At 36.2% G+C, this 27619-nt stretch overlaps 1 protein-coding gene across 4 annotated transcripts in view; it reads right to left on the bottom strand.

Moving 5' to 3' along the window:
- Positions 1 to 27619, bottom strand: part of Tpp2 (tripeptidyl peptidase 2) — a 73351-nt gene that overhangs the window by 39244 nt on the left and 6488 nt on the right. For all 4 annotated transcript variants that reach the window (XR_004943595.1, XM_036173338.1, XM_036173339.1 and 1 more), the window contains exons 2-10: positions 25140 to 25268; positions 15417 to 15512; positions 13631 to 13735; positions 10927 to 11051; positions 9347 to 9510; positions 7265 to 7419; positions 6360 to 6436; positions 3268 to 3395; positions 2488 to 2587 (exon numbers count right to left, since the gene is read on the bottom strand). Coding sequence is in view for 3 of the 4 variants with exons in the window: in XM_036173338.1 (XP_036029231.1) it covers positions 2488 to 2587; positions 3268 to 3395; positions 6360 to 6436; positions 7265 to 7419; positions 9347 to 9510; positions 10927 to 11051; positions 13631 to 13735; positions 15417 to 15512; positions 25140 to 25268 (1079 nt within the window). In the remaining variant the exon portion in view is untranslated. The remainder of the gene's footprint in view (positions 1 to 2487; positions 2588 to 3267; positions 3396 to 6359; positions 6437 to 7264; positions 7420 to 9346; positions 9511 to 10926; positions 11052 to 13630; positions 13736 to 15416; positions 15513 to 25139; positions 25269 to 27619) is intronic.

Below are 27619 nucleotides of genomic sequence, written 5' to 3'. Positions count from 1 at the left end.
CCAGTTCTCATGGGCTGTAATTGGAACTGTGAGCTAAAATAAACCCTTTCTCTCCTAAGTGGCTTTTGTCAGGATCTTTTATCCATCAACAGAAAAGAAAACAGAAACTAGTACTGAGAAGTGGTAACAATACTGTGGTAAACCTCATTGTGTGGTTTTTGAACCTTTGGAATTATTATTATTGTTGTTGAGGAATGTGTAAGATTTTAGAAATTTAGGCTAGAAAAGCCACTGAATGCTATGGCCAAAGCTTAGTGGGACCTTCTTGTGGGAGTTTGGAAGACAAAAGTGCTGAGAAAAATGTTGACTGTGGAGGCCTGGCTCGTAAGTTTTCAAAGAGGAACAAATATTCTATCAAGAACTGGGATGGGGCCATTTGTGTGATATTTTGACAAGAACCATGCTGTAATTTGCCTGTGAATGGAGAGCTTGTGTGGGTAAGTTCTGAAAGTATGGCCTGCTTTGTTTGACACAGAAAATTTCACGGCAGAATGATATTTAGGCTGGTGCTAAAGTGAAATGTGTAATTCACAGAGATTAGTATCTTTATATCTTTATAATGGAACCTATGTTATACTGGGACAAAAGGAAGGATGCTCTGGAGACTTCATTTTAAAGTGATCTAAAGGAAACCTAAAATGATGTGGGCTGGGGTTTCCTTAAAAGCAACTGCATGGGAAAATGTTTCTCTAGAGTCAGCACAAAGGACGCTAATAAAGTTGTGGTCCAAGGGCTGGGCTACATCTCTAGAGGATAGCAGTGTTAGTGTTCTAAATGTTGGCCATGTAGTACTGGTTATGAAGACAAAAAAAAAAAAAAAAAGAATAAAAGCAAGACTGATGGAGTTAGAGAGGACCTGAAGCCAGACACTGTAGCAAGGTTGCAATTCCTGCAAACAGGCCCTGATAGGCCAGGATGTGGAGCTTCAGTTGCTACAGAGAACCCAGAAAACCTAAAGCAGATCTATGTATCTACTATTCCATGCTGAGAAAGAGGAAGGATAGTTTTTTCAGAGAATACTATCAAATATGTTCTTCACAGTATCATTAGTCCCCATCTTCTATCTTGGTAATTTAACCAAGTATCTGCTAAGGTGTTTCATGTGTGTTGTGTAGTAAATGAAGACAACTAAATTCTCAGAGGGTAGTTGGTTGTAGTAGTTTATTGAAATAATTCTATTTGTATTCTTGTAGTTCACTTTGTTTTGTTTTTGGAGTTGAAGATTGAATCCAAGGCCTTACATATGCTAAGCATATATTTTATTACTGCACTATACCCCAATCATTTAAAAAAATTCTTTAAATGTTCTATAGTAAATGACATTTGCAAAGGCTGGCTTTTGGCTTAAATAATAGTCTTTAATACATTGGTTGTATTTTAAATATAATTTTATTTAAAATTTCAACATAAAAGTTAAATCAGAATTAGAAGTAATTTATTTAATAATTTTTGTACTAGCTGAACACAAACCTTTGTGGATTTTTAATTCTTTCTTAAAATTAAAAAAAATTTAATCAATTTTTAAAGATTTGTGTGTGTGTGTGTGTGTGTGTGTGTGTAGGTGCTCTTATAAGTTACAGCCAGTTGTGACCTGCCTGACATAGGCACTGGGTCTAAACTCAAGCACTCTGCAAGAGTACTACATATTCTTGGCTACTGAACCATCTCTCCAGCTCAGACTTTAGATTCTCATCCCAAGCTATTCTTACTGACATCAGATGAATGGACAAGGGCAGCCTATGGTGACAGTACAAGACAAACTTTTCTGATCCATAAGGAAAAACCAACCAATTAGTTTAGTATAATAAATTAATTCCACACTAAGACCTGCTTATCTTTGACTTCATGTATTCCTTCCATATAGAACTTCCTCATGTCTCTTAACATCATATCACTCCTTCAAGACTGACTATGATCATCTCTTCCAGGAAGGGTTTAACCAACTGCTTCCTTTGTCCCACCATCCAACAATGTCATTGTGAACTCACATCATAAACTAGCCATTTGTGTCTGAACATAATGCATGCACTAGGACAGATGTTGAATCAATATTCTTCTAAATCATCTCCAAAGAAATAAGGGAGTGAATTAAAATGGGCTTTATTTATTTTTTACCAGGTGCCAGTACTCACTGATGTCCTAATAAGGTATTATAAAAATTAGGACTTATACAGTCTCTTAAAGAAAAAAGATTTGTTCCTAGAATCAAATATAGTTCAGATGATGTCAGAAAACAAACACTTGTCAATTACAATTTGTTTGCTTATGGTCTCATCCAAAGTGTTCTAAGTAGATTATAACTTCAAAATGAATACAAGTTCTCTTACTGTGATTCTTGATAAAAGTACCATGTTTCACCAAAGTTTAAACATCAAACTTGCTGAAAACAAAGCTATCACTACTTATTACCTACAACCTCCCTCTTCTCCCAACATTACAAAGTTTTATAAAATACATGTATTACTTCCAACGACTACTTGTACTCACCTTGGGCCTCTAGAGGACCATGTGTATTGATTTGCAGGTAATTTCTCTCTCAGTGAATACTCTGCAACCATCATATCAGGAGAAACATAAGCTCCAACACCTATAGGATGAATTTCACCAATAACTAAAGGGAGCACAATTTTTTTCACGTATCCTAGTTTTTTTTTCCCAGTGAAATACACTGTTCCTGTGAGTAAACTGCTTAATATCTACTCTCTCTCTCTCTTATAAAATGGAAAGGAAAGAACATTTAATGGAGAAAGAAAGAAGTTTATATTATAAACTAAGTATACTGCTTTTGTGCATATAAAAAAATAAATTCCAGGATTATTATGTGTACTAACAAAACTATCTAAAAGTGTACACATGTTTTATTAAGCCACTTTTCCTAAACTCCTAGATAACATGGTTCCTCAGACTTTCCTAAGAACATATTTAAGGTCTATGTGAAGGCATGTCCAACCCACATCCCACATGACACATGCAGCCCACTATAAGCTAATTTAAAACATTATGAAGGTTAGTTTTTGTAACCCAATTTTGTAGAAGAAAACATCCTGTCACAATATAAAATGAGTGAACATACCTGGGCCTACAATGTTTATATATAGACTACAATACTTGATTAAACTGTGATTGTTTATTTTAATTTATATATTTTTGGAGACAGGGTCTCTCTAGTATCAGGGGCTGACCTCAAACCTGTGATCTTCCTCCTTCAATCTTCTGTTTTGCTTGTATTTAAACAAACCTTTTTCTGAAACTGTAAAGCTTACTAACCTATTACACTGGACGTAGTTCCACCTGGACAACCCACTGTAGAAAGGCATGGGCCATTATTTCCAGCACTTGAAACATAAATTGTATTATGTTTCCATACTGCTTCGTTAATTACTTCACAAATTCTCCTAAAAAAACAAAGAATTTCTTTGAGCAAATACAATTATTCCACATTTAATTTATAACCAAACAAATCACAATGATTCCAAACTGTGTTAAGTGACAGTAGCTTTAAATGAGCTGAGTATGAGATCTACTCAGTTATATGATTACATACACATTAGCAAGCAGGCTTTTAGTAGGACACAATGCCATTCGAACTGATATACCCTAATTGAGTTTCAGGGGACTGGGAAGTCATAGTAAATGCAAGAAAAACATAAGATAAAGCCTGGCTTGTGGCACACACCTTTACTTCCTGCTCTTGGGAATTAAAGGAGTAGCTTTGTGAATTTGAGGCCTATCTGGTCTACATAGAGACTCCTAGGCAGGTCAACCAAGGCTACAGAGTAGGGCTCTGTCTCAAAACAAAAACAAACAACAACAACAACCACCAAGCAAATAACACCACAATAAACACAATATTAACAGGGTTTGTGAAGTGGAATGAAGTTTGAGAGAGAAATAAAAACCAAACAAAACACCAAAGTGACTCCTGCATGTATTTTGACCAGGGATTATTTGACTAAAAAAGCTACTTAGAATTTTTAGTGATACAGTTAAATGGGGGAAAGACTAGGAGAAAAGCCTAAGACTTTGAAAATCAAAGAAATTTACTTAGAGATCAACAACACACAAGAAAGTTTACTGGCATTAACTAAGGTGGATGAAGAAAATGGAGATTATGGAAACGTCTAGCTCCAAAGGGTCCTAAAAAAGCCAATGTATGATATCTGACGAGAGATTCAAGTTCAGTTACCAAAACACTCGACACTGTGGCTCAGAACTGGCTGTGACTCCAGCTCCAGGAGTCTACTGCCCTCTTCTGACCTCCATGGACACTGTGACACAAGTCAGTCTCAGTCTCTCTCTCTCTCTCTCTCTCTCTCTCTCTCTCTCTCTCTCTCTCTCTCTCTCTCGGACATTGTGACACAAGTCTCTCTGTCTCTCTCTCTGTCTCTCTCTCTCTCTCTCTCTCTCTCTCTCTCTCTCTCTCTCTCACACACACACACACACACACACACACACACACACACACGACAGAGACTGACAGAGAGAGAGAGAGAGAGAGAGAGAAAGGAGGTGTAACTGACACTATTAAAAGGGGAATAAAATAGTATTTCACAAGAAATTCAATTACCTAAAAAGAGTGAGCCATCCAGTAACAGTATAGCCACTAGATTGTTAGCTTCCCTTTTCATAGGGCCTTAAATAAAGCCTCAGAAGTAGCTGGAGTTTTCTCCAGTCCCACCCAGGCCACAGCCTCTTAGACCCAAATACACACAAAAGCTAATATTATTTAAAACTGCTCAGCCATTATCTCAGGCCTAGCTCTTACACTTAAACTCTTATAATGACTAGCTCTTACACTTAAACTCAGCCCATTTCTATTAATCTATATGTTGCCACGTGTTCTGTGGCTTTACCTGTGTGCCATTACATGCTGCTCCTTGGACAGTGGGCTGGCATCTCCTGACTCAGCCTTCCTGTTCCCAGGATTCTCTTCTCTACTTGTCCCACCTATACTTCCTGCCTAGCTACTGGCCAATCAACATTTTATTTATCAACCAATCAGAGCAACACATTCACAGCATATAGAACATATCCATAGCACTCAGATATCAAATAACTAACATATATTAGTACTTTGGTGATGGGAGTGATGGAGACATTGATCACTAAGTGAATGCTCTAAATATTTCAGATATATATTAATATAAAGGAAAGGAACTAAGTATGTTAAATCAAGTTAAGGCCAACACTATACTTAAGTAGAGGAAAGATATTGATGACATATGTTGTGAAACAGTTTCCTCTAAGATTGAAATAGTTCATTCTGCAGGGAAGCTCCTTAAGCAGGAAAGTAAACAACTCAACATGGCTTCAACAAGTCCTTGAAACTGAATAGATTCACTAGGCCCCTTCCCTGCCAGAGTAAGCAATAAAAGCTGAGAGTCCAGGTTAGAGGAGTGAAGCTAAACTGCAATGAAGAATCTCACAGAAGTTAAGTTGCAAAGAAGACTCTGAGCCCACCAACTGCCTGCAAAAAGTAGAAACCAGCTGATCTGCCTGAGAGAGGGTTAGACCAACTACAGCATCTGGAAAGGACAATCTCCAACCTGTTGAGCTGCCTGCAGGCTATGCAGTGTGCTCCAAGTTCTCAGCTTTTGTGAGCTGTCACCCATGCTGGAGTGGGCTTTAATGACACAGCTATCTTTGGATCATTTCTGCTCCTGCAAGTAACCTCAACCATAGTACTGTAAGTAACCCCAATAATATTCATTGGTTTACCAAGTTGGACTCTGGTGGTATCTGTACTTTGGTCTGTTGTGGGCTTCCTATCAAGTGAGTAGATGTATATGTGTTCTATCTCCCTAGGGAAAGTTTTGTTACAACATTACAAGAAAAAAAGGGATGCAAGAGAGAAAGTAGCATGGACTGAGGAGACAGGGAAGCCTAGCAAGTGGAGCCAGCATGTGTAATAACAGCAAGGCTGGTAGATAAGGTCAATAGTCACTGAAGGGAACAGCAAGGTCTGAGCATATCTGAGCACCTGTCTAAGCACAACTGACAAGTCCCAGGACATTTGTGAATGAGCTATTCTGGTGATGGATGGCCCAACAAATCAAAACTGGCTGGAAAGGAAAAAATGGAAGTAGGGATCAATGCCAGGGGGTTTGGCAGGTTGTGAGTCTCAGAAGCACCATTTTGGAGGAGCAACTCTAGCTACCCATGATTGGAATGGTTTGGCAAGGTACAGTGATTGAACCTGGCATCAAAGACATGATGACATAGGAGTGAGGCTCTGATGCATAAAACACAATTATTTGCCCATCATAGCTATATTTGACTGTAATTGCAATTCACTTAAACCATTTGATGCTCTTCATTAGGTAGGTTCTATCATGTAACAACTGCCAAAAAATACTTACCCAGAATTTGGCCAGTGAGTTGCTTCTCCATAGCTGTAGTTGACAAGATCACACTTATGATTTATAACTTCTATCATCTATTAAAAAAATTGAGAATCTAGTTTAGGAAGTCATTTATAAAAACATATTAGCCAGCGGGCAGTGGTGGTGCACGCCTGTAATCCTTGCACTCAGGAGGCAGAGGCAGGTGGATCTCTGTGAGTTCGAGGCCAGCCTGGACTACTAAGTGAGTTCCAGGAAAAGGCTCAAAGCTACACAGAGAAACCTTGTCTCAAAAAACCAAACCAAACCAAACCAAACCAAACCAAACCAAACCAAACCAAACCAAACACATTAGCCTATAAATAAGGTTTATAATTCTATAGTATCTAGACTAACTGTATCCTAATTTATAAGGTATTTCTAGGCATACTGTAATTAAAGTCCAAGGGTAGCAGGAAAAACAATTCAAAGTGAAACTATTCCTTTTAGAATGCAGGAACCATAGAAGGAAATAGGGAGAGGCATTGATTCTAAATAGATTTAAAGGCACTTAAGTTATATGACAAAGTGAATCATATAAAATATTAATTTACAAAGGGTTTTAATTTCCTTTTAGAATACTGGAGCAAGTTATGTTTTAAAAAACTATCTTGAAAAGCTTACTCAGAGATATACTACAATGTATAAAAATATTTTTTTCTACAAAGACTTTAAGCTAAGAAACTTTTTCCTAGTAATTTATAACTTTAAGCTGAATTAATCAGCAATGGTTTGCTTCTAAATAAAAACCACTGTTCTGTATACCAAAATACTATTTAATATACTCTTGACAAACCAAGAGTACTTTATAAACATTATATAGGTTTTTTTTTTTTTTAAGTCTCTAAATTATTAATCTACATCAAGAACTCCCAGATACTCACAGCTCTGATGAGGCCTGTGCCTGTTTCCATGGTACTTAGCCTTGTATCACCAATCTTAATGGATAGAATTTGAGCACCAGGAGCAACTCCATTCCGTTCAGGCTCTTCTGGAAAATGCCCAGCAGCTATACTCGCTACATGGGTTCCATGAGCTCCTATAGATAGAAATAGGGTGTGTGTGCACAAGATGAAAAAAGAGTCATCACATACTAAAATTTTAACCATTTCAACATGTATATTATGACAAAGATAATTAAAGAAAAATACAACCTGATTATATATCTAATATTACCTCAAATATATTCCTATTATTTACACAAAATAAACTTCAATTACGTATTTTTTTCTCTACCCTGGATCCTACTGTTTGTTATAATATTGTAAGCTATAGAAGACAGCCAATATTGAAATACATAGAACTCACAAGTAACTTGTATCCAAAGTATTTTAAAACCTTCCAAACCCAACAAAGAAAGTAGAGAAAGGAGTTAGAGATTCTCTGCCCATCAAGCAAAGTGGTACAACATGTGAAAAAGCATTTCACAGAGATGATACAAGACATACAAATATGAAAACATGTTTTACTTCATTAGTCATCTTCGAATTACAACTTATTGTCACAATTAAGTGTCTCTATGTATTTTTTAATATCGCTAAGATGTTGAAGGTTGACAATAGTTTAGCATATACTATACACTGTTCCTGTTCAAGAAATTTGAACACAGGTAAACTTATAAATTTAGCAATCTCAACTCTGCCCCAGTATCCAAAAGACAAGTAAAACAAGTTTATCAAAGTATTCACAAAAATGTTCATGGCTGCATTATTTATGTAATTCAAAATCCAAAAAACTTAGGATTCACTAACAGTAAATGGATATTTAACATATTAATCCATAGAATTGAGATAAATCACTATGGATTGAAGTGAAGCTCATAAAAATAAAGATGAATTAAAGTCTCATACAAAAACTGGGTTAATTTCATTTATATAATTGGAAAAAGAATAAATCATGTAGAAATGAGACTACTTTTTATCACTTCTGACTCAACACAAACACCCTCATATGGTCCAAAGTAATCACAGAAATGTAGTAATGAAAATCAAGACTGTAGTTCACTTGGGAGAAAGAGGTAAAGGTTACTGGTTTTTTTATGTTAGCATATAAAATAATAAATTTCATTATGACATTTTTATATTTTTTTCATACTCTGATTTCATTCAGTCCTCATTATCTTCTTTTGAATCCTCCTATCTCAACACAGTCTTTCTCAACACAGTCACACCTTACTGTATTCTCTGTCTGTCTCCTCACCTGCCAAACCCTGAAGACAGCATGGTCTTTCCACATCTTTACATCCCCAGCATAAAAACACCCAAGCCTATCTACAAAATTATTTGGCATGTTCTTCTGCTTTATACAAGTGTTTTATGATAGGTATGTTTTCACTAAAACTCATATTTGACATTTGCATATATTATTTTTGATTATGTAATATACACAAGTATTTACAATCTTTCTCAGATAGTTATTTAGTAGTATACTATCTAGTAGTCATCTTATTTAAACTTACACAGAATACTATAATGAGAATCTTTTTACCTAAGTCGCTGTACTTATGTGTGAATTTCTTAAGGGTTAATATTTGCAAGTAAAATCACTTCACATTTATTAATGGATTTTCTTTTTTCTTTCTTTTTTTTTTTGTGTGTGTTTTTTTTCGAGACAGGGTTTCTCCGTGTGGCTTTGCGCCTTTCCTGGAACTCGTTTTGGAGACCAGGCTGGCCTCGAACTCACAGAGATCCACCTGCCTCAGCCTCTCAAGCGCTGGGATTAAAGGCGTGCGCCACCACCGCCCAGTGGATTTTCTGATGTTAAGATTTTACTTTAATTTATGAACTACCTCTACACAGTTATAACTTTAAAAGAAAAGAGAGATAAATCACATCAAAGTTTCTAAGCTTGGTCCTTCAATAGGAATTTCTATAATAAATTCACTAAAGCCTAATCTGACCTGCAGGATTTTGTCATTTAGCCATTGCATAACTATCTCTCACTAGTAAATCTGATAAACCAGATACCTCCACTGGTCACAATGGAGAGTAGGTTTCCATCATCATAAATATTAACAGAATAATTCAGCATCTCAGCTGTGCCAAAGGAGCCGTATTCTTGGGCCTCTTTGTAGTTTCTCAATACAGTAGATTTACTCAACTCTCCATTTTCATTGGAATCAACACAGGCTCTGTTGGGAAGGAGAAATAGTATTAAAATTTACTCTTCCACCCCTTCTTCTGAAGATCACACAATACAATTTCCCAGTCATCTTCTCATGCACACTTCTTCCACTACTCAAATCCAATGACTAGATTCCTTTGTTTCAAAGTAAACAGTAAGGCTTAGGTCAGAAGTCTACAAGAATTCAGTTATAAAACCATGCACAAGGACACTGATGGTCACAGATGGTATAGAAGAAAATCACCTAGGCAGGTGAGAAGTGAAAATTGAAGCTTGGGTTGGAGTGTAGACTAGTTTAGGATAGTTTAGACACTTCCTGCTACCATTTTTAGTGTTGGCACTGTAAATCCAGCAGCCTCTACAGCTTCCTTATACCACATGACTATAAACTTCAAACTTTAGTCACATATAGCTTTAGGAAAACAAATTTTTGTTTTGTTTTTAACAAAACAAAATTGCCACCTAATTTTATGGTTCTATTCCTATCTGCTGCTCACCCATTTTATTTATTTGTTTATTTATTTATTTGAGACAGGTTCGTTCTCCCAAGTGCTGGGATTAAAAGAAGTGCGCCACCACTGCCTGGCCATTTTATTACTGTTAAATTTCAAAAGATATGCATTTTAAATACATTATTAGTCTATTTAAATCAATCTGATTAAAAAGTCACAAATGAAATGTATGTTATGTAAAAATTAACCCTTTATGTTTATTTGTGTATGTGTGGTTTTTTGTTTGTTTGTTTGTTTGTTTTTTTTGGTTTTTTGAGACAGGGTTTCTCTGTAGCTTTGGAGCCTGTCCTGGACTAGCTCTGTAGACCAGGCTGGCCTCAAACTCACAGAGATCCACCTGTCTCTGCCTCCCGAGTGCTGGGATTACAGGCGTGCGCCACCACCGCCCGGCGTATGTGTGTGTATTTTAAGACAGTTTTACTACACAGCCCCAAATGGGCTGATAGTCACTAAGCAGCCCATGCTGGCCTCGAACTTGTGGCAATCCTCCTATCTTAGCCTACCAAGTACTGAGAATGCACATGTCTACCATTATGTCTAACCCAGGACTCAACACTTAATTACTGTGTTATGTTGCCAAGTTAACTTAATCTATCTCTACTTAAAACATCTTTGCTCAAATTTTCTTCTTTTTACCATTAACATATTTTTAGTAAATGCTCCACAATATTTGTGGTTACTTTGCAAACTGCCCAGTTTTAACAAGGAGGATTTCCATATATCTCAGTGATCAACCTGCCAAAATGTAGTTAAATAAGATTTTTTAAAAAATAGATAAATGTAACGTTTAATATAAAAAATACTAAGTTCAAAACATAATGTTATTAAGTGACATGGTTATATAAACCAAAACTTTTTGCAGCTTTGGGAGTTTACAGTTCTTCAGGGTAGATAAAAACATTTGAGATTACCTCCAGGTCTCACCATCATGCCACACCAAGCAGTCATACACAGGGCCTGGATCACTATACTTTTTCTCAAAAGAATTAAGTAATTCCACTTGACTTTGCAGCTCTTCCTTGATTAGTTTATTGGCCTATTAACCAGAAAACAGATTAATATTATAATATTTTTTGTGTACTTGAAAGTTGTATTAACATATGACCAAAGACAGTGTTGAACAAATAGAAAAAAAATCACTTCACTTTGAAAAAATAATAAGAAAAATAATGTTTTTGCAGTGTTAGAGACTGAATCTAGAGCCTTTAGTATGTAAGGCAAGTGCTCTATCACTGAGTTATATCCTCAGTCTACAATCTTACTTTTGATTATGAAAAGGTATATATTAATAATAAAAGAACAATTAAAAAGGATAAACACGAAATTGTGACTTGTTCCTGGGATGGCACAATGAAAGCTTTTCATTTGTTACTTATTAACATACCTAGGTTGACCAAAATTGCTGCAATTAGCATATTATTTTCACAATAAACAAAGACAAAAGGCTTACTACTAATGAGTTCACATATACAGTATATTTCATGGACGTTCTTTGAATGCCATTCTCAAGGTATAAAAAAAATTCAATGCAAGGTAAGTCTCTAAATCAGCAGTATCTAACTCTGATTCCATGAGAAGCTGTTAGCTTACTGGGAGACCTGAATTTTAAAAGTTCTTTATAAGTAGTATTAAAGTTAACTGTATTTTATTCTTTACACAAGAATCAATGTATTTATGTAGAATGACGACGACTAGAATTGTTTAAAAAAGTGTAAGTTTGAAAACTATGAGAATAACCTGGGAGTATTGATTTATTGTCCCTGAATCTCAGAGCAACACCTGAGAGAGTTGAAAACACTGAGAAGCCTGTTGGCATTTGCAATGTTGTAATTCTAAATTGTTAACACTGTTGATGATAAACATATTTTGGTTTTTTTTTTTTATAGAAAAACCATAAAAACAAAAAACAACAAAGACATTATTTTCACTTATAAACTGATTAAAAAATTAAGAGGTTGGGAGCAGTGGTTAAAAGCAGTTGCTACTCATGCAGAGGACCTAGATTTACTGGCTTATAACTATGTAACAAGTTCCAGACAATCCACTGCCCTCTTCTGGCCTGAGGGCACTATGCACACATGGTGTAGGCAAACACTCATACACATACAATAAGAATAAGATAAAATAAAAAATTAATTTGGGTACACTTATATGCCTCTGGTGGGAATATAAATTGGCATAATCATTATGATTTATGAAAAGCTATACCCGGTTGGGGATTTAGCTTAGTGGTAGAGCGCTTTCCTAGCAAGCGCAAGGCCCTGGGTTCGATCCTCAGCTTAAAAAAAAAAAAAAAAAAAGAGAAAAGCTATACCCAAGAATATTTTAAATATTTTTCTTTTTTAAAAGATTTCAGGGCCGGGCGGTGGTGGCGCACACCTTTAATCCCAGCACTGGGGAGGCAGAGGCAGGTGGATCTCTGTGAGTTCAAGGCCAGCCTGGACTACCAAATGAGTTCCAGGAAAGGCGCAAAGCTTACACAGAGAAACTCTGTCTTGAAAAAAAAAAAAACAAAAACAAAAAAAAAGATTTCTTTTGTGCCTTTAATCCCAGCACTCAGGAGGCAGAGGCAGTCAGATCGCTGTGTGAGTCTGAAGCCAGCCTAGTCTAAAAAGCAAGTTCCAAAACAACTAAGCTACAGAGAAACCCTGTCTTGAAAACAAAAACAAACAAAAGATTTATTTTGATTTTATGTATGAATGTTTTATATCTATGTATGTATGTATACCACCTGATGCCTGTAGAGGACAGATTGAATTGGATCTCTGGGAACTAGAGTTACAGACTAACTCTGAGTCCTCCTCGAAAGCAGCAAGTATTCCTGAAAACACCAAAGTATTCTTAACTGCTGAGCCCTTTCTTCAGCTCCTAAAATGACATTATTCTTAACACTCAAAACAAAACACAAAGCCAGTACCAATCTGCAAAATGAACCAACCGTATTATACCCATAAAAATAGACTATCATAACAAAAGTATAATGAACTTCAATACCTAGTACACGGCAGATATATTCTCAGCAAAAGAAACTGCCTAAGAGCTCTGTATGGTTACATCTTACAAACGTCAAAGAGGAAAATCATTCTATAGTGTTAGAAGACAGGATGATGACTGTCTTGGGGAGGACAAATGGGTCAGTGGCTAGGGACAGGCACAGAGGAATTTCCATGTGCAGCTGGTAAAGACTTCATGGCTATATTTTAAAATATTCATAATGCATATGTAAATTGATATGGCATAATGATGTCAGAACTGTTAACTTTAACACACTGAGAAAAAAATTGTCAAGGAATGAACCCTATGAAAATGTAGTCTACTGCCGGGCGGTGGTGGCGCATGCCTTTAATCCCAGCACTCAGGAGGCAGAGAGAGGCAGGAGGATCTCTGAGTTCGAGGCCAGCCTGGACTACAGAGTGAGTTCCAGGAAAGGTGCAAAGCTACACGGAGAAACTCTGTCTCCAAAAAAAAAAAACCAAAACAAAACAAAAAATAAAAAAAGAAAGAAAGAAAGAAAGAAAGAAAAGAAAAGAAAATGTAGTCTACTGAATTCTTTAGAATACTAGTATGATTCTTTGAAACATTCAAAAAAAAAAAAAAAAAATAAGTAGCACCAACTTGGGAAGAGCCGTTGTTGGCAATATCAAATTCTTCTTGTTTTCTACAAGCTTCTGCAAGTGCAACTCTGTGAATAGGATCCCAGATTTTTTCCTTCCGTTCTTTCTGCAAAGACAAAAAAGTCATCTTACAATAAGGCAGACAAAATAGTTAGGTAAACCTACATGGTTATATTTATACCTTGCTAGCAGTTCAGATATTACAAAATTCTAAAGGCTTACAAACACCATTTCCAGTTAAGGTTTTAAGGTAGAAGATCAATTAATGAAGTTGGTTAGGAGAATGAGTTTATCAAGTCACACCAAAATATTTTTATATTATTATTCCTCAATTTATGCCCACTCTTCTCTAAAATGTAGTGTATCATATGAGGAACGCTATTATTTGGAGTAGAAAATACTCACTCCTGGACCCATGCAAAATTGGAAAACGCAGATAGGCAAATACACAGTTATGACTAAAGAAAGACTATAGCTTCACTGGGAAGTGTAGATAGCCTCAATCGTTCCTGTCCAGGATGCCTCATTGTCTTATACTGGACAAGGTTCCATGCTTCTGAAATTGGTCTTAACCTTTTTCTCCATTCGTCGTCACTATCTCCTATCAAAAGTCTTCTAGATAAGAAAAGCCTTCCAGTAAACTAATAAACTGGACTATCTACTAATAATAAGAGTTTATGTCAACTATATGATCTATATTCGCATATCAATTTGTTACTTATAAAAGCTGACTGAACTGGATAAAAATGTCACGTCTGCGTGTTTAATCAGTCAAAGCTATGTGCATTAAAATAAGTTCTGGTTCATGGATATAAAAGGAAAAAGAATATTCTGATTAGATGACAGCACCCACATATCTATTAGGATTACTGTCCAAACCTATACCTTGTTTTACAGTATTGGACTCACATCAGCAATTAGTGTGAGCAATGTTCAGAACGGCACCATGCAATACAGTAACCCATAGCAGTTCCCTTAATAAAGCATATATTAAACACTTCAAACATATTGCATCATTACAGAAAGTTTCACTTGACAGCAACTCTTTAAAGCAAATTCCTAACCACACTTAACTCTTCTTTCTCCAACTACAGACATATTTTATCTTATTTATGTGCTTGTATATGTGTGTGTGTGAATTTATGTGAATTATATGCATGCTGGTGTCCACAGAAGCCAGAAGAGGGCATCAGATCCCCTTGAACTAGAGTTACAGGTAGTTAAGAGTCATCTGCCCTGGGTGTAAGGAATTGAATATGGGTTTGATGCAAAGGCAGTAAGTCTTCTAAGCTGCTAAGCTATCTCTCCAGCCCTGCTTGTGTTTCTTATACACACACTTCAATAGCTTTAGATCTGATTAGCAGAATAGTATTAAATGATGACAAAGTGAGAATAAGAAGACTAGACAACAAGATAAATGGGGCAAATTCTTAGAAAACACAAGAACAAAAATAAAGAGGTCTATACTTTAAGAAAGTTTTTTAAAAAATCTAAAGCTCAGTTTATGTCATCTACTCAAAATAACCCAAAAGCCTGAGCTTTAGTTTAGTTTTTTGTTTTAATCTCCCTTAAACTAACTACTCCATGCATCCAAGACTAAGAACCACTTTAAATAAAAAACATACTCTTGAACAGTCTTTCAAAGTTCAAGTCCCCAATGATTTAAGACCTCATGAGAGTTTACAAAAGCAAAATTAAAAAAAAAAAAAAAAATCCCTTTTCTTCAAGTAGGAATCAAATCTAAGCACAGACACTTGCAAGCAAATTGATACTAGGTTTCTCATTACCTGTATCCTTTCCTTGAGAGCCTTTGGATAGAAGTCATAGCCATTTTTAATGCCAATATGGTATTTTCCCGAAGGATTTGTCCAACTTGCAGGAATCTGTAGATAAAACAAATTGTTCACTAATTTTCCAATGCCAATGATACACCACTGTGAGGTCAAACTATTTCACATCTACTCTACTGGTTCTCATTGGGTAAAGAGACTTATGTATATGAGAAATACTTTTAATATTCTAAGTGGTCACTTAATGTTACTATGGCTTTATAGTTTGTAAAATTCTTTGAAAATGTATTATTTCACTAAATCGCTAATATTATTTAACAGTTCTTAAACACTGCTTATACCCCATCTCTCCCTTTATCACATTTGTGCCAATTAAGTAGCAAGGAGGAGAAGCAATTTTCAGAACTTATTCTACACTCAGATTTCCTATTTAGAATAAGAACCTCATTCTTCTACAACAGCACCATACAGATAATGCACTTATGGACAAAGCACTATAAAATCAAGTTAATTTCATTTAAGATCTGTAGCACTCTCTCAAATTGTCTCATCATCTTTAAAAATAGTTTTTTAATAGAAAAATGATATGAAAATATTTATAAAAACAGGAAGGTAAAAAATTAGAATCTAGTTCCATCATGGAAATCAAACAATTCAGTTCAAAAGATGAGATTTTAAACCAGATAAATGTGGCTGCGACTCTAAACTTCACCACTAAATCGAGGGATGTTAACATTTATCTCCTCTTGTGTGCAAGGAAAAAATATCCCATAATCCTAACCTTATAACTGTTTTTTGGGGAAAGGCAAGTGGGAGATGTATATTGTCTCTCTATTCTTCTTGGAAGCAAAAACTAATACTGTTTAAGAGAAGCTGATTCAGCAAAAGCAAGCAAGCACTCCAAAGAGAGAGGGGAGTCAGCTGTTTTAGGGGTGAGGTTGCAGCAATGCAGCTCTAACATACATTTCTTAGAGAAGTTTCTACCAATATTTATGTGGGTGATTATCCATAGGGTAAATGAATACGTCATTTACCCTCTTCTCTCCCCAAATCATGGTAGGTGAATTCAAAACCGCAAAGTAAGTGAAACAATGAAGCCAAGGTCACCCAACGTGGCAAGAATTCATTAAAAACCGCTTGGCTTGGCGGTGGGTCCAGTTTCCCACCTGGGTGGCTGGCTCCCTAGCTCCGGCCTAGCTCGGCTTAGTACTCAGGCCCAATGGACCCTAGCTACAAGTGGTTACCGCAGCTGGAGCTACTTGCTTAAAGCCGGTGCTAAGAACAACTCAGGCCTGTGGGAGCTACCGGTCAGCTGCTCTCAACTGTAATTGCAACAGCTACACTGAAATGCCAATGCACATGGTTGGAGCTTAAAGAAGCTGGAGCCCAGGCAGGAACACGTGGCTGGATTTAAGCTTTTAGCCAGAACTCGTGGCTCCTCTCTGCTCCTCCCTCTCCCTCTCTATCCCCCTCTCTCTCCCTCTCCTGATTCCCACTTAGACGCTAGATATCGGTTTTGAAACTCCCTCGGATTTCGACTGTTCTACACAGACTTGGTAAGTCAATTATAACAGATACTTTAAAGGAAACTATTTAAAAGAGAAAATTTTTTTCCACATTTAAAAAAAATGGGTTTTATGTGTACATTGGAAGAAAATTGGGTTTTGTTTGAAATTTTAGGCAGTCTGAAAATGGAACAACTATATGAGAAGATTAATGTTGATGGAATTATGCACATTATTACTTTTCTTATCCTTATTTTACTATTTAAAAAGATAGTCCATTTAAGTGACACAGTATCAGCTGAGGAACTGGCGAGGTTAGGTAGCTGTGGCTTGTTCTGCTTCTCTGATCTTCCAGCATTCACCCCAATAACTGGCCTCAGGTTTGATTTTATTAATAAGACGTTTTAAGATTCCTGCTACATCTGGTGCCCAACGTTCGTGGTACGAATTCACGAAAAAGCCGCCTGCGTATGGCCTTGTGAGCCCCAGCTCAGACCTGAGCTACACTTTGCTGGTTGTGGTGGCTCATGCAGGTAGGACTTACTGAAGAAGGCAGAGGCAGGAGGATGCTGAGTTTGAGGTCAGCCTGGGAGGCTTGCTAAGGAGAAGCTACGGCCGGCTGGGGACTAGTTACAAACGGTGGCAGTGGGACCATGGAGGCAGTGGCTGCTGCTCCGAGTTGCAGGCTTCTTCTCATCGTGTTGGTGACTGTGGTGGTGCTGCTACCTGGGACAAAGGGTTTACTACTGCTTGTTCAGAGAAGAATTGCCAGGAACACTGGGTTACAAGAAAGCATAGGCAAAGGTCAGTTTGGAAACGTTTGGCAAAACAAATGGTGGGGAGAAATTGGTGTGAAGATTTTCTCTTCTAGGGGAGAACTTTCATGGTTCCGAGAGACAAACATTTATCAGACTGTGATTGCTCCAAACCACAGAGGAGGAAAAAAAAAAAAAGTCTGCAGGGAACCATGACCGCAGGGAACCATGACCACGGTAACAGTAACTTTGAAATCTTAAAAAGATGACAGGATCCCACAACGATGATTCCACATGGACGATGGTAAAGCCATTAAGCTGATTAACAGCAAGGAAAGATCGACTTTGGACTACAAACTGGTCAGGACAATTTCAGGATGACTAGCTGAGATGATCCAGCCTGACAGACTACTTGAACAAGGGCTTGTGACAAGCCCTATACTTTCCTATTATGCAGAGACTGGACAAATGATATAGGACTTGACAATTAACCCAAACATTTTCTTATCAGGATCCCCTAAAGATGTCTTCAACCCCAGAAAGCAAGAAGTAATTTTAAGAAAACGACACCCATATTCCCAAGAGGTGGGATGGGAGGTTTTTGGTCATTTAATGAGTTATGGATATTGTCATTGTTTACGATGGTTGTTTACAATTTATTAATCGTTAATGGTCGGAAAAAAAGCTGAACAAGGAGATTAAATTCAGAGTTTTTGTTTAAAAAAGAAAAAAGAGAATATAGATATGAGGTAGATCACTGAATCTAATCTGAGAAAAAAGATAAAGAAATAATAGGATAAATGGGTAGATAATTGAATCCACTCTAAAAAGAAAAAGGGGAAGATATAATAATGACAAAAGGTAGATTACTGAATCTATTATGAAAAGAAAAAATACTTATCCTATGTAAAACAAGTAGTTCCTTTTTAAAAGTATTTTTTCTTTTCATAATAGAAACTAGAAGCACTTGGCTGGTTAAGCTTTCAGGCTTTTGAGCAGCAGTTCAGCTGAGATCCATTCAGATATGAGGACTCAGAGGCTTCCAGTCTGAGGAAACAGGATCAGCTGAGGAACTGGCAAAGTGAAGTAGCTGTGGCATGTTCTGCTTCTCTGATCTTCCAGCTTTCACCCCAATAACTGGCCTCAGATTTTATTTTATTAATAAGAACTTTTAAGATTCCTGCCACATTTAGGGGTTGCAGGCCCTTCATTAGCGCATGTGTGGGAAAATACCCTGGCACCTTAGCTTCTGATACACTGAGAACAACCAACCTATCAGCAGCCTCAAGGCCATTTGACCACAAAGGGGCATTATGAAAACGCAAATGCCAAGATACATCAGCACGTTCCCTTTTAGAATGGCTCAAGATTCATGAATGCTCTCTGTTGGTTGACATTATTTCCTTCTGCAAGATTAAGATTTCCTGTTATTTTAAAGCCTGATTTATCGTGAAAGCTGGGATTTGCAATAGACAGGCAGGCTGTTCAAAGAACATGACTCTGGCTGTCTAACTCTACCACTCTTGTCTATTTTCTATCAGACAGTGAAGCTGGGGATAACTTAACTTTATGATTCTTATGAATAATAAAATGCAATGAGCATCAACCAATTTAAAATATCAAAATCTATTCCTATTCATCCTAATTATGAAAAAAGAAAAAAAAAAGCTGTTAGCTACCAACAACTCACATCTAGCTGCTTGTGCCTTTAATCCCAGCAATCAGAGGCAGAGGCAGGTGGATCTCTGTGAGTCTGAGGCCAGCTTGATTTATATAATGAGTTCCAGGACAGCCAGGGCTACACAGAGACCCTGTCTCAAAAACAAAAACAAACAAAAAAATCCTCACTTGTCTCACTTATACAGTATCTTTCCCCAACTCATTCCCATGTTCCATATCAATTTTTCCCACATAGAAAATTTTTGGGTGAAAATTTCATAAAATTAGATCTATGAAAATTATTATTAAAGGCCTACATTTTAAATAATAATTTGTGAGTCAGCTTGCTATCTATAAAAACTCATCCATCATCAGAAAGCATGTTCATCATATTCTTGTAATGTCTTGCCATAACAAAAACAATGGCAAAATGTTGCAACAAAATGCCACTACCAGGCAACACAAATACCCACTGTACATGTACCTTTGTAAACTTTGCCTAATACAACTGAAAATGTTCAAAAGGCCCTGAAATGCCAACTAATAAAGAAAAGCAAAACTCAAAAGCCATTAAACATATTTAACACATTAGTAAGCATATATATAAAAACAATGAAAATAATCCTATTGTCAATTTATATTTAATTATAAATAAACAAAAATTCTTCGGGGTCCATGGAATCACATACATCTCAAAAATTAGGATTATCTATTTTCCTTTAAAGGTAAACTAGTAAAAATTATACAAAAAAACTCAGAGAATAAAAGTCATGCTATATAAACTTAAGCAATTATGGAATATCATTTTATCTACTTAAATTGTTTACATTTTGAAGTTATGTGTGATATCTTTTAGAAGCAAAGCTTTACATTTTCACCATTTTAAGAAGAAATATTTAAAATGGTTCAAACTATATATAGTAATTAAAATGATTTTCTTGTGATTGTGATATATGTCTGCATGGGTGTATGTACATGTTGCACATATGTAGCATATGGAAGCCAAAGATTGATGTAGAATTCCTCTATGGTTCCCCATTGTTTTTTGAGACAGGATCTCTCATGAATCTGAAGTTCACCCATTTGGCTAAGACAGCTGGCCACTGTGATCCAGAGATCCTACTGATTCCACCTTCAAGTGCTTATAGGTGAATGCTATTACACTGCAATTTCAGATTGGTGTTAGGTATCTGAATTCAGACCTTCAAACTCACATGGCAGATACTTCATCTACTGAGCCACCTCTGCAGGTCCCCATGGAGATCATCTTTGTCTCTTTTTTAAAGATAGGATATTGTTATGTATGTAAACCCACTTTGCCCGGGACTCAAAATCCCTATTTCTGGAGAACATAATCTCATTCATTACAAATTACAGTTCATTTCTGAAACTCTTAGAGTAACAAATTGGACATTTTTCTTAATAAACCAAATAATACCCTGCATTAAAGACAGATCAGACAAACAAAACAAAACAAAACAAAACAAAACAAAAAACCCCAAAACCCTCTAAATGGTTCACAGTGTTTAAAAATATACATAGGCTTGGGAGAGAAAAGAGAACATATAGACAGTCATAAAAAAGAAATACATAGTTTTAAAATAGTAGTAAAATCCTTAAAAGGGGAATAAAGCCTTTTTTTAAAAAAAGCTATGAAAAGATGAAAAATACACAGTCTGGATACTGTATGTTATTGTGTTTCCTTTGAATTGTTTGACTGCTGTATGAGCAACAGCTGATAAGAGACATTTGATTATAAATGTTGCTGGATTAATTCAACCTATATATTTTGAAAATGCCTTGACTTCAAAACTGAAGTCAAAAGATATGTTACTTTGCAGAATAGGTTATGCTTTTATTTCCACAGGAAATGAGAGGCTGTGGATTCATTAGAATCTGTGTAAAGAAAATCAGATTTGATAGAGGAAGACGCCTTGAAAATTCTCCAATGGAAACAGATGGCCCAGATGATCCAGTGTTTCAGAGCACCCTTGCTGCAGTTTCCTCTGAATTCTGCATCCAGAAAGGCTTCAAGGCTGCTACAGGCTAAGATGATCCAGCCTCACAGACTACTCCAGTCAGGACTTGACCATAATCCTAAATTTTCTCAGGGTCCCCATAGATTAACTATGCCCACATTCCCAAAAAATGGATTATGGATGTTTGTCTTTGTTTAGGGGGTTTGGTTACAAATAGTTATTGGTAATAGTCAATCTCTTGAAGAAAAAGAAAAAAGGGGGCTATGATATAGAAATGATGGAGAAAAAGGTAATTATTAAATCTACTACTTTAATCCAAAAAACAACTGTTAATCTTACATATTTTACATCAGTATGGATTTTAGTTTATTGATACAAATTTAAAGTTTATTTTGTTATACTGTATGTATATTTCTACTCTTATTTAAGGTATTATGTTTATGCAGCTCATTTAAAATGTAATATATAATTAGGAAATACAGACTAATAGTCATCTATAATAGCAAACTTGGTCATGTTAGGTATATTTCATACAAAGATATATTTCAGATAGACAGACAATCTTCAAACACTTCAAAGACCTAGAGAATATGGCATTTAAAATATTTTAAGAACTTAAGACTATTCTCAACAGTGAGATACATCTGCTCCTGGTAGCACCAATTACTTCAAAGAGGATGGTGGGCATCAAAGAAACTCTGTATGAAGTTTGTTTTCTTTATGGCAAAAGTTAGCTACTGGACAAGAAATTCCCCTTGCTTTGACTGCTGACAGTAAGAACACTGTCTAATCTAGACAAGCAGGACACAAAGAAAAGCAACTGCCAAACTTTGCCAAGATAGGGTAGAACAGTCCTGCAGATTTTCCTGCTTCTGAAAAGAGTCTGCAGACATGCTAGGTGTGTAGGCCAGAACTAGATGCCTCAATGTTGCAGAGGAACCTTGGGTGACTGACCAGGCAGCTTGAGGTCCCTGTCATGTCCTTAGGTAACATTTCACCCTTCTGGGGTCTTTGAAGCAGTTGAAGACTAGAAAGTTATAATTATAGTTTTCCTTAGTTAGATAAATTAGATACAACACTTTAGACTTACCAAGATAAGATGGATAATAAGTATTTTCTCTAATTTTGCAAAATGCAAATGGATTAGTGTTACTGTAATTCTTAATAACTTTTTGTTGTACATAGTTTTACTATATTACAGTTAAAAATCTTCCTTCTTAATTAGACAAAAATGGGGAAATGCAGTGGAATAATCCTTTTCTGTACTATAAATACGTATTACTCTTATTGGTTAATAAAAAGCTGACAGGCCAGTAGCTAGGCAAGAAGTTAGGCAAGAAAGCCATACTGAGAATGCCAGGAAAGAGGAAGGGTGGGGTCAGGAGTCAACAGCAGACACAGAGGAAGCAAGATGAGAATGCTACACTGAGAAAAGGTACCAAGCCAAGTAGCTAAAACATAGATAAGAATCATGGGTTAGCCGGGCGGTGGTGGCATGGCGGCGGCACGCCTTTAATACCAGCACTTGGGAGGCAGAGGCAGGCGGATCTCTGAGTTCGAGGCCAGCCTGGTCTACAGAGCGAAATCCAGGCGCAAAGCAACACAGAGAAACCATGTCTCGAAAAACCAAAAAAAAAAAAAAAAAAAAAAAAAACCATGGGTTAATTTACGTGTAAAACCTAGTTAGTAATAAGCCTGAGTTACGGTCAAGCATTTGTAAGTAATATTAAGCCTCTGAGTCAATTATTTAAGAAATGGCTGCCAGGTATTTGAGAACAGGCAGGCAGGAGAGAAACTTCTGCTACAAGCCTCAGCATAAAGATAAAAATGTTATATATGACCTAGTAAAGCTGTATCTCCATGACTCAGCAATTCTACTTCTAGCACACATCCTGGAGACAGCCGCACATGCGCGCGCACACGCACACATGCGCACACGCACACACACACACAGGAAATGTGCACAATACTTTCAAAAGAACTGTTAACAGTCTCAAAATGCAAGAAACAGTTCAATACAGCAGAGCAGATAGAATGTGCTATATAGAAATCATATCATATTACTTAGCAATGAAACTGAACAAATTATTGTTACATTCAACAATAATAAAGACCAGTCAACCTCAAATCTTGCAAACACCAACAACAGGAAGAAAAACTGCAGGCAGGGGGATCAGGAGCTGTCCCTGGTCTGTGGGCAGCTTCTGGAATCTGGTGCCTGTGGTGTGACACCTTGCACAGCCTTGCTGCAATGGGAAGGGTCTTGGATCTGCCTAGGCTCAGTGTGCTGGGCTCTGCTGACTCCCGATGGGAGACTTTGATTTGGGGGATATGGGGATGCGGGGTGGCTTGTGAAAGAGGGCTGGGGGTGAGAGGAGGGAGGAGAGGAGGGTCTGTGGATAGCATTGGAGTAGAAAATTTAATAAAGTGATAAATCCCTTGGAGAATATGCATAGCAAATGAAGCAATGAAACATACTAGAGAACAGTCTGCAAGTAAGTAAAAGGCAAAATTATCAGTCTTAAATGTCTTATTTATTTCATATAATTTCTACCTTTGAGCACTAGTGATAATAGTTGATATGGCTTATTTAAAGCTTAGGTTATTATAATTATCTAAAAATAAGCAACTAAGAATAATTACGTAGGTCTAAATCTACAGGACTCACTGGAAATATGATCTACTGTCCAAGAGTAAATTAATACACTTCAAACTAAGTCTGCTTGTTTTGAAAATTAAAAAAAAAAAAAAAATCAATTTTTTTTGTCATCCTCTAAATGCATTAACTGTAACTCATTAATAGCTCTATGCTTGTTTTACAGCTATTGTCTCATGATTAGCTTACTTGTGCCTTTCTACCAAGGACAAAATAAAACAAAGCCAGTCATTTAAGTTGGAAGAATTAGGGCATAAATATTTCTTCCTGATCAGGTTCACTGAGAAAATGATGAAGGCAAAACTCTATAGGTGGTTACTTTCTCTGTTTTTCTATTCACAAGTTAAAACCACATGTTAACCTCAATTGAAAAAAAAATAAAATACTCTACTAAACAAATAACTTCTAAGATGACCCTCATAATCCACACTTTACAGTATACATGCTGTTATAAGATACCTCTTCCATCATCATACTTGCTGATTTATTGACTGATTTCCAATAAACAGAATACAATGAAGAGGTGGACTGTCACTTGTAAGCTAACCTTACCAAAAAAAACCAAAAAACTGAAAACCCCATGACATTCACTTTGATTATTCTCTTAGATCTCTTGCCCTGAGAGAAGATAGCTGCCATGCTATACTATAAAATAGCTCTGTCGAGGGAGCCATGTGGCAAAGAAACAAGGTATAGTGGTGCAGCCTTTACCCAGCACTTGGGAGGCAAAAGCAGGCCTGTGAGATTGAGGCTAGTCTGGTCTACCTAGAGTTCTAGGACCACATAGAGAAACCATGTCAAAAAGAACAAAATAAAACAAAAAAACCCAAGTTATTCATGGAACAGCCAATTTCCCAATGCTCCCTAGCTAAGTCTTTAAATGGAACCACAACCACAGCCAACAATTTACAACTTCATGAGAATTCACAACTATAAGCATCCATCAACATTATAACCTAGATTCCTAGAAGATAGTAATGGAACGTCTTATTTTAAACCAAGGGCTTTTGGGATAATTCGCTTTACAAGTAACAGGTAAATACTACTTTACCGCCTATTTTAGTTAAAAAAAAAAATTGATACTTTGAAGCAACATTAAAAAACAAAGAAGGGGGGGAGACAACAAACCAAAAGAACCCATTCAGTAAGAAGAGAAATGTTAGAACCTTAAGCACTCTTCCAGAAAGACCAATAATTTCACCATCTTTTGGTTCTACTTCTGTAGCAGTATTCACATCACCACTTCCTGTGGTATCAATGATATCAATGATTTTTGGTTTTCCATCAGTTGTAACCTAAAAATTGAGGCAAATAAAATGAGTTAGTTTTGTCTTCAAAGAAAGAAATACAAATCCATGAGTATATACACACTATATATATAAAAATTGCCTATGAAATTTTTCACTTATATTAAAAATATAATTAAGACAAAAGTCTAACAAATAAACACAAAAAATAGTCATGGAAAATAATATACAACCTTCCAAGTGGTTTCATATATTTCTTTTTTATGATCTTTTGGGTGTTGGATACAGCAGTTGTCAGTACACAAAAAATCCCTTACCTTATATAAGGAAGTAGATAATAAATAAAGAAGTAAAATACTGAGAAATTAAGCAGAAGTCAGGAAATAAGTGGTATGGATTTTAACTTGGTTGGGCAAAGAAGGCCTTGCTGAGAAGGCAACAATGAGCAAATATATGAAGAAGGTGAGCTCTGGGCTGGATAAAAAACAGTAGTATTTTATTAGTAAATGTCACACCAGTGCTTCAAATTTAGTAAATTCCAAGTTCAAAGGTAATACACTCCCAAATCTAGTTTTCTCCAAATGTTATCTTTACAGATACCATACACCAGTTGTTCAAGCCAGAAACAGAAGTCTTTCTCTGATTATCTAATTTATACCTCACACCACAGCTATTGGGAAGTACTTCCTTTAAAATGGAATTCAAATCCATTTTTCTACTTTTTATCACCATTGTGTCAACTTGCCAAACCACTATCAATCTCTTCCTTTCATAATGTAGGTATCAGCTTCTTAAACTGAGCTGAAACTTTACTCTTTATGAGGATCCTGTAACTTAATGTTTGTGGTGTCACAAAAAACCTGGCAACAGTAACAGGTTACTGAATATACATACAACAATCAAAACTTAATTCAAAACTAAATGTGCAATGAATCCAAAGAGTTTGTGGCAGCACTTATGCCAGCTGCATTTTATAAACACTGTGGCCTTGGTTTTGAACATTCAACTTGTATACTTCATATTGTGCATGCCATCTGACTACAAACCTCATTGAACACTTGTTTGAAACATTCCAGGCTGACTTGATCCTACTGTATTCTATGGACTGCAGTATTTTTACTGCATGGAATTTCTACTCTTATAGAAACCTAATCGTTTAATTCTAGAAATCAAAACTTTTAATATTTTCCCTCTACCACTCCTTAGCATAAGAATATTAAATTAGTTTATTTTTAAATTGAATTGTGTTAAACAAGCTAATTAATCTCACTGAGTATGCACATTTGTTTTGCCTTTAGTAAAATGCTATTATATTTAACCAAAATTTTTAAAAATAATTAAAAAAAAAGATTTATTTTTATTTTTATTTTATGTGTTTGCCTATATATATGTATATGTACTACATGTGTGCCTGGTGCTCTCAGAGGCCAGAAGTGGATGATGGATCCTCAGAACTGGAGTTGAAGGTTGATGTGAGTTGCCACGTGAGTTGGGAATTGAACTCTGCAGAAACAGTTTAACCACTGAAGCATCTTTCCAGCTCCTAAAGTAAACTTCTTTATGACTTATCAGTAAATGCTTGATTTGTATACTCATTTTATTTGCCTATATATCTAGGGTTGTGTAAAATTTCATGGGCAAAAAGAGGTCAGTTACAAATGAAAAACATTGAAGAAGCCCTATATAAATCACTTCCTTAAAGGTGTTCCTTCCACAGCTGAATGTATTATTCAGACAAACTGTGTTTATTCCTCTCTTTTTACAGATTCATAAACACAAGAAGCTCTGTAGCACTACTTCCCATAAAAATGGTGATCATTTTTGCCTTGACTGTTTTCATATAATCCCCCTCTTTAGAATTCTCTATTCCTTCAGTTGTATAACAGCATTTGATAATACATTTCCATTTTCTAGGAAAGTTATCACCCCTTCAGAAAAACCTCCCAAATGATCTCTTTCATGTGTTCACCACCCTCAACTTCATACTGCACATTGTTCACTTCATAGGACACAATCCAACTTTCAATAACACACATGAGGTAACCCTTATCAGTTTCTCCTGTTAAAGAGTATAAGCTCCAAAGGGAGAGGTCATATCCCCGTTCAACTTGTAGATACATACCCAACAACAGTGCTTGTTGGGTATTAACATTTTTTTTTATTACTGAATTAGCATTGGTAAGGTATGTTTCTTTACTAGCCATAAATTTTAACGTGAGTAACAATACTACTGCTATAGGAAACTGTAGTAGTATATTTTCATGGGAGAGTAGTTGATAAGGCTCTTCAGGGCTAGTTTTGCAAAAGCAAATTGTTGTATTCAATATATATTGAGGAACACACATATACTTGAAGAACCTCAATACTGATTTTCACAGTGGCTGTTCTAATATATTTTC

This window comes from Onychomys torridus, chromosome 23 (assembly GCF_903995425.1).
Source record: "Onychomys torridus chromosome 23, mOncTor1.1, whole genome shotgun sequence".
NCBI classification, from domain to species: domain Eukaryota; kingdom Metazoa; phylum Chordata; class Mammalia; order Rodentia; family Cricetidae; genus Onychomys; species Onychomys torridus.
The sequence above is the reverse complement of the archived record's forward strand: the minus strand, read 5'-3'. Positions and strand labels throughout refer to the sequence as shown.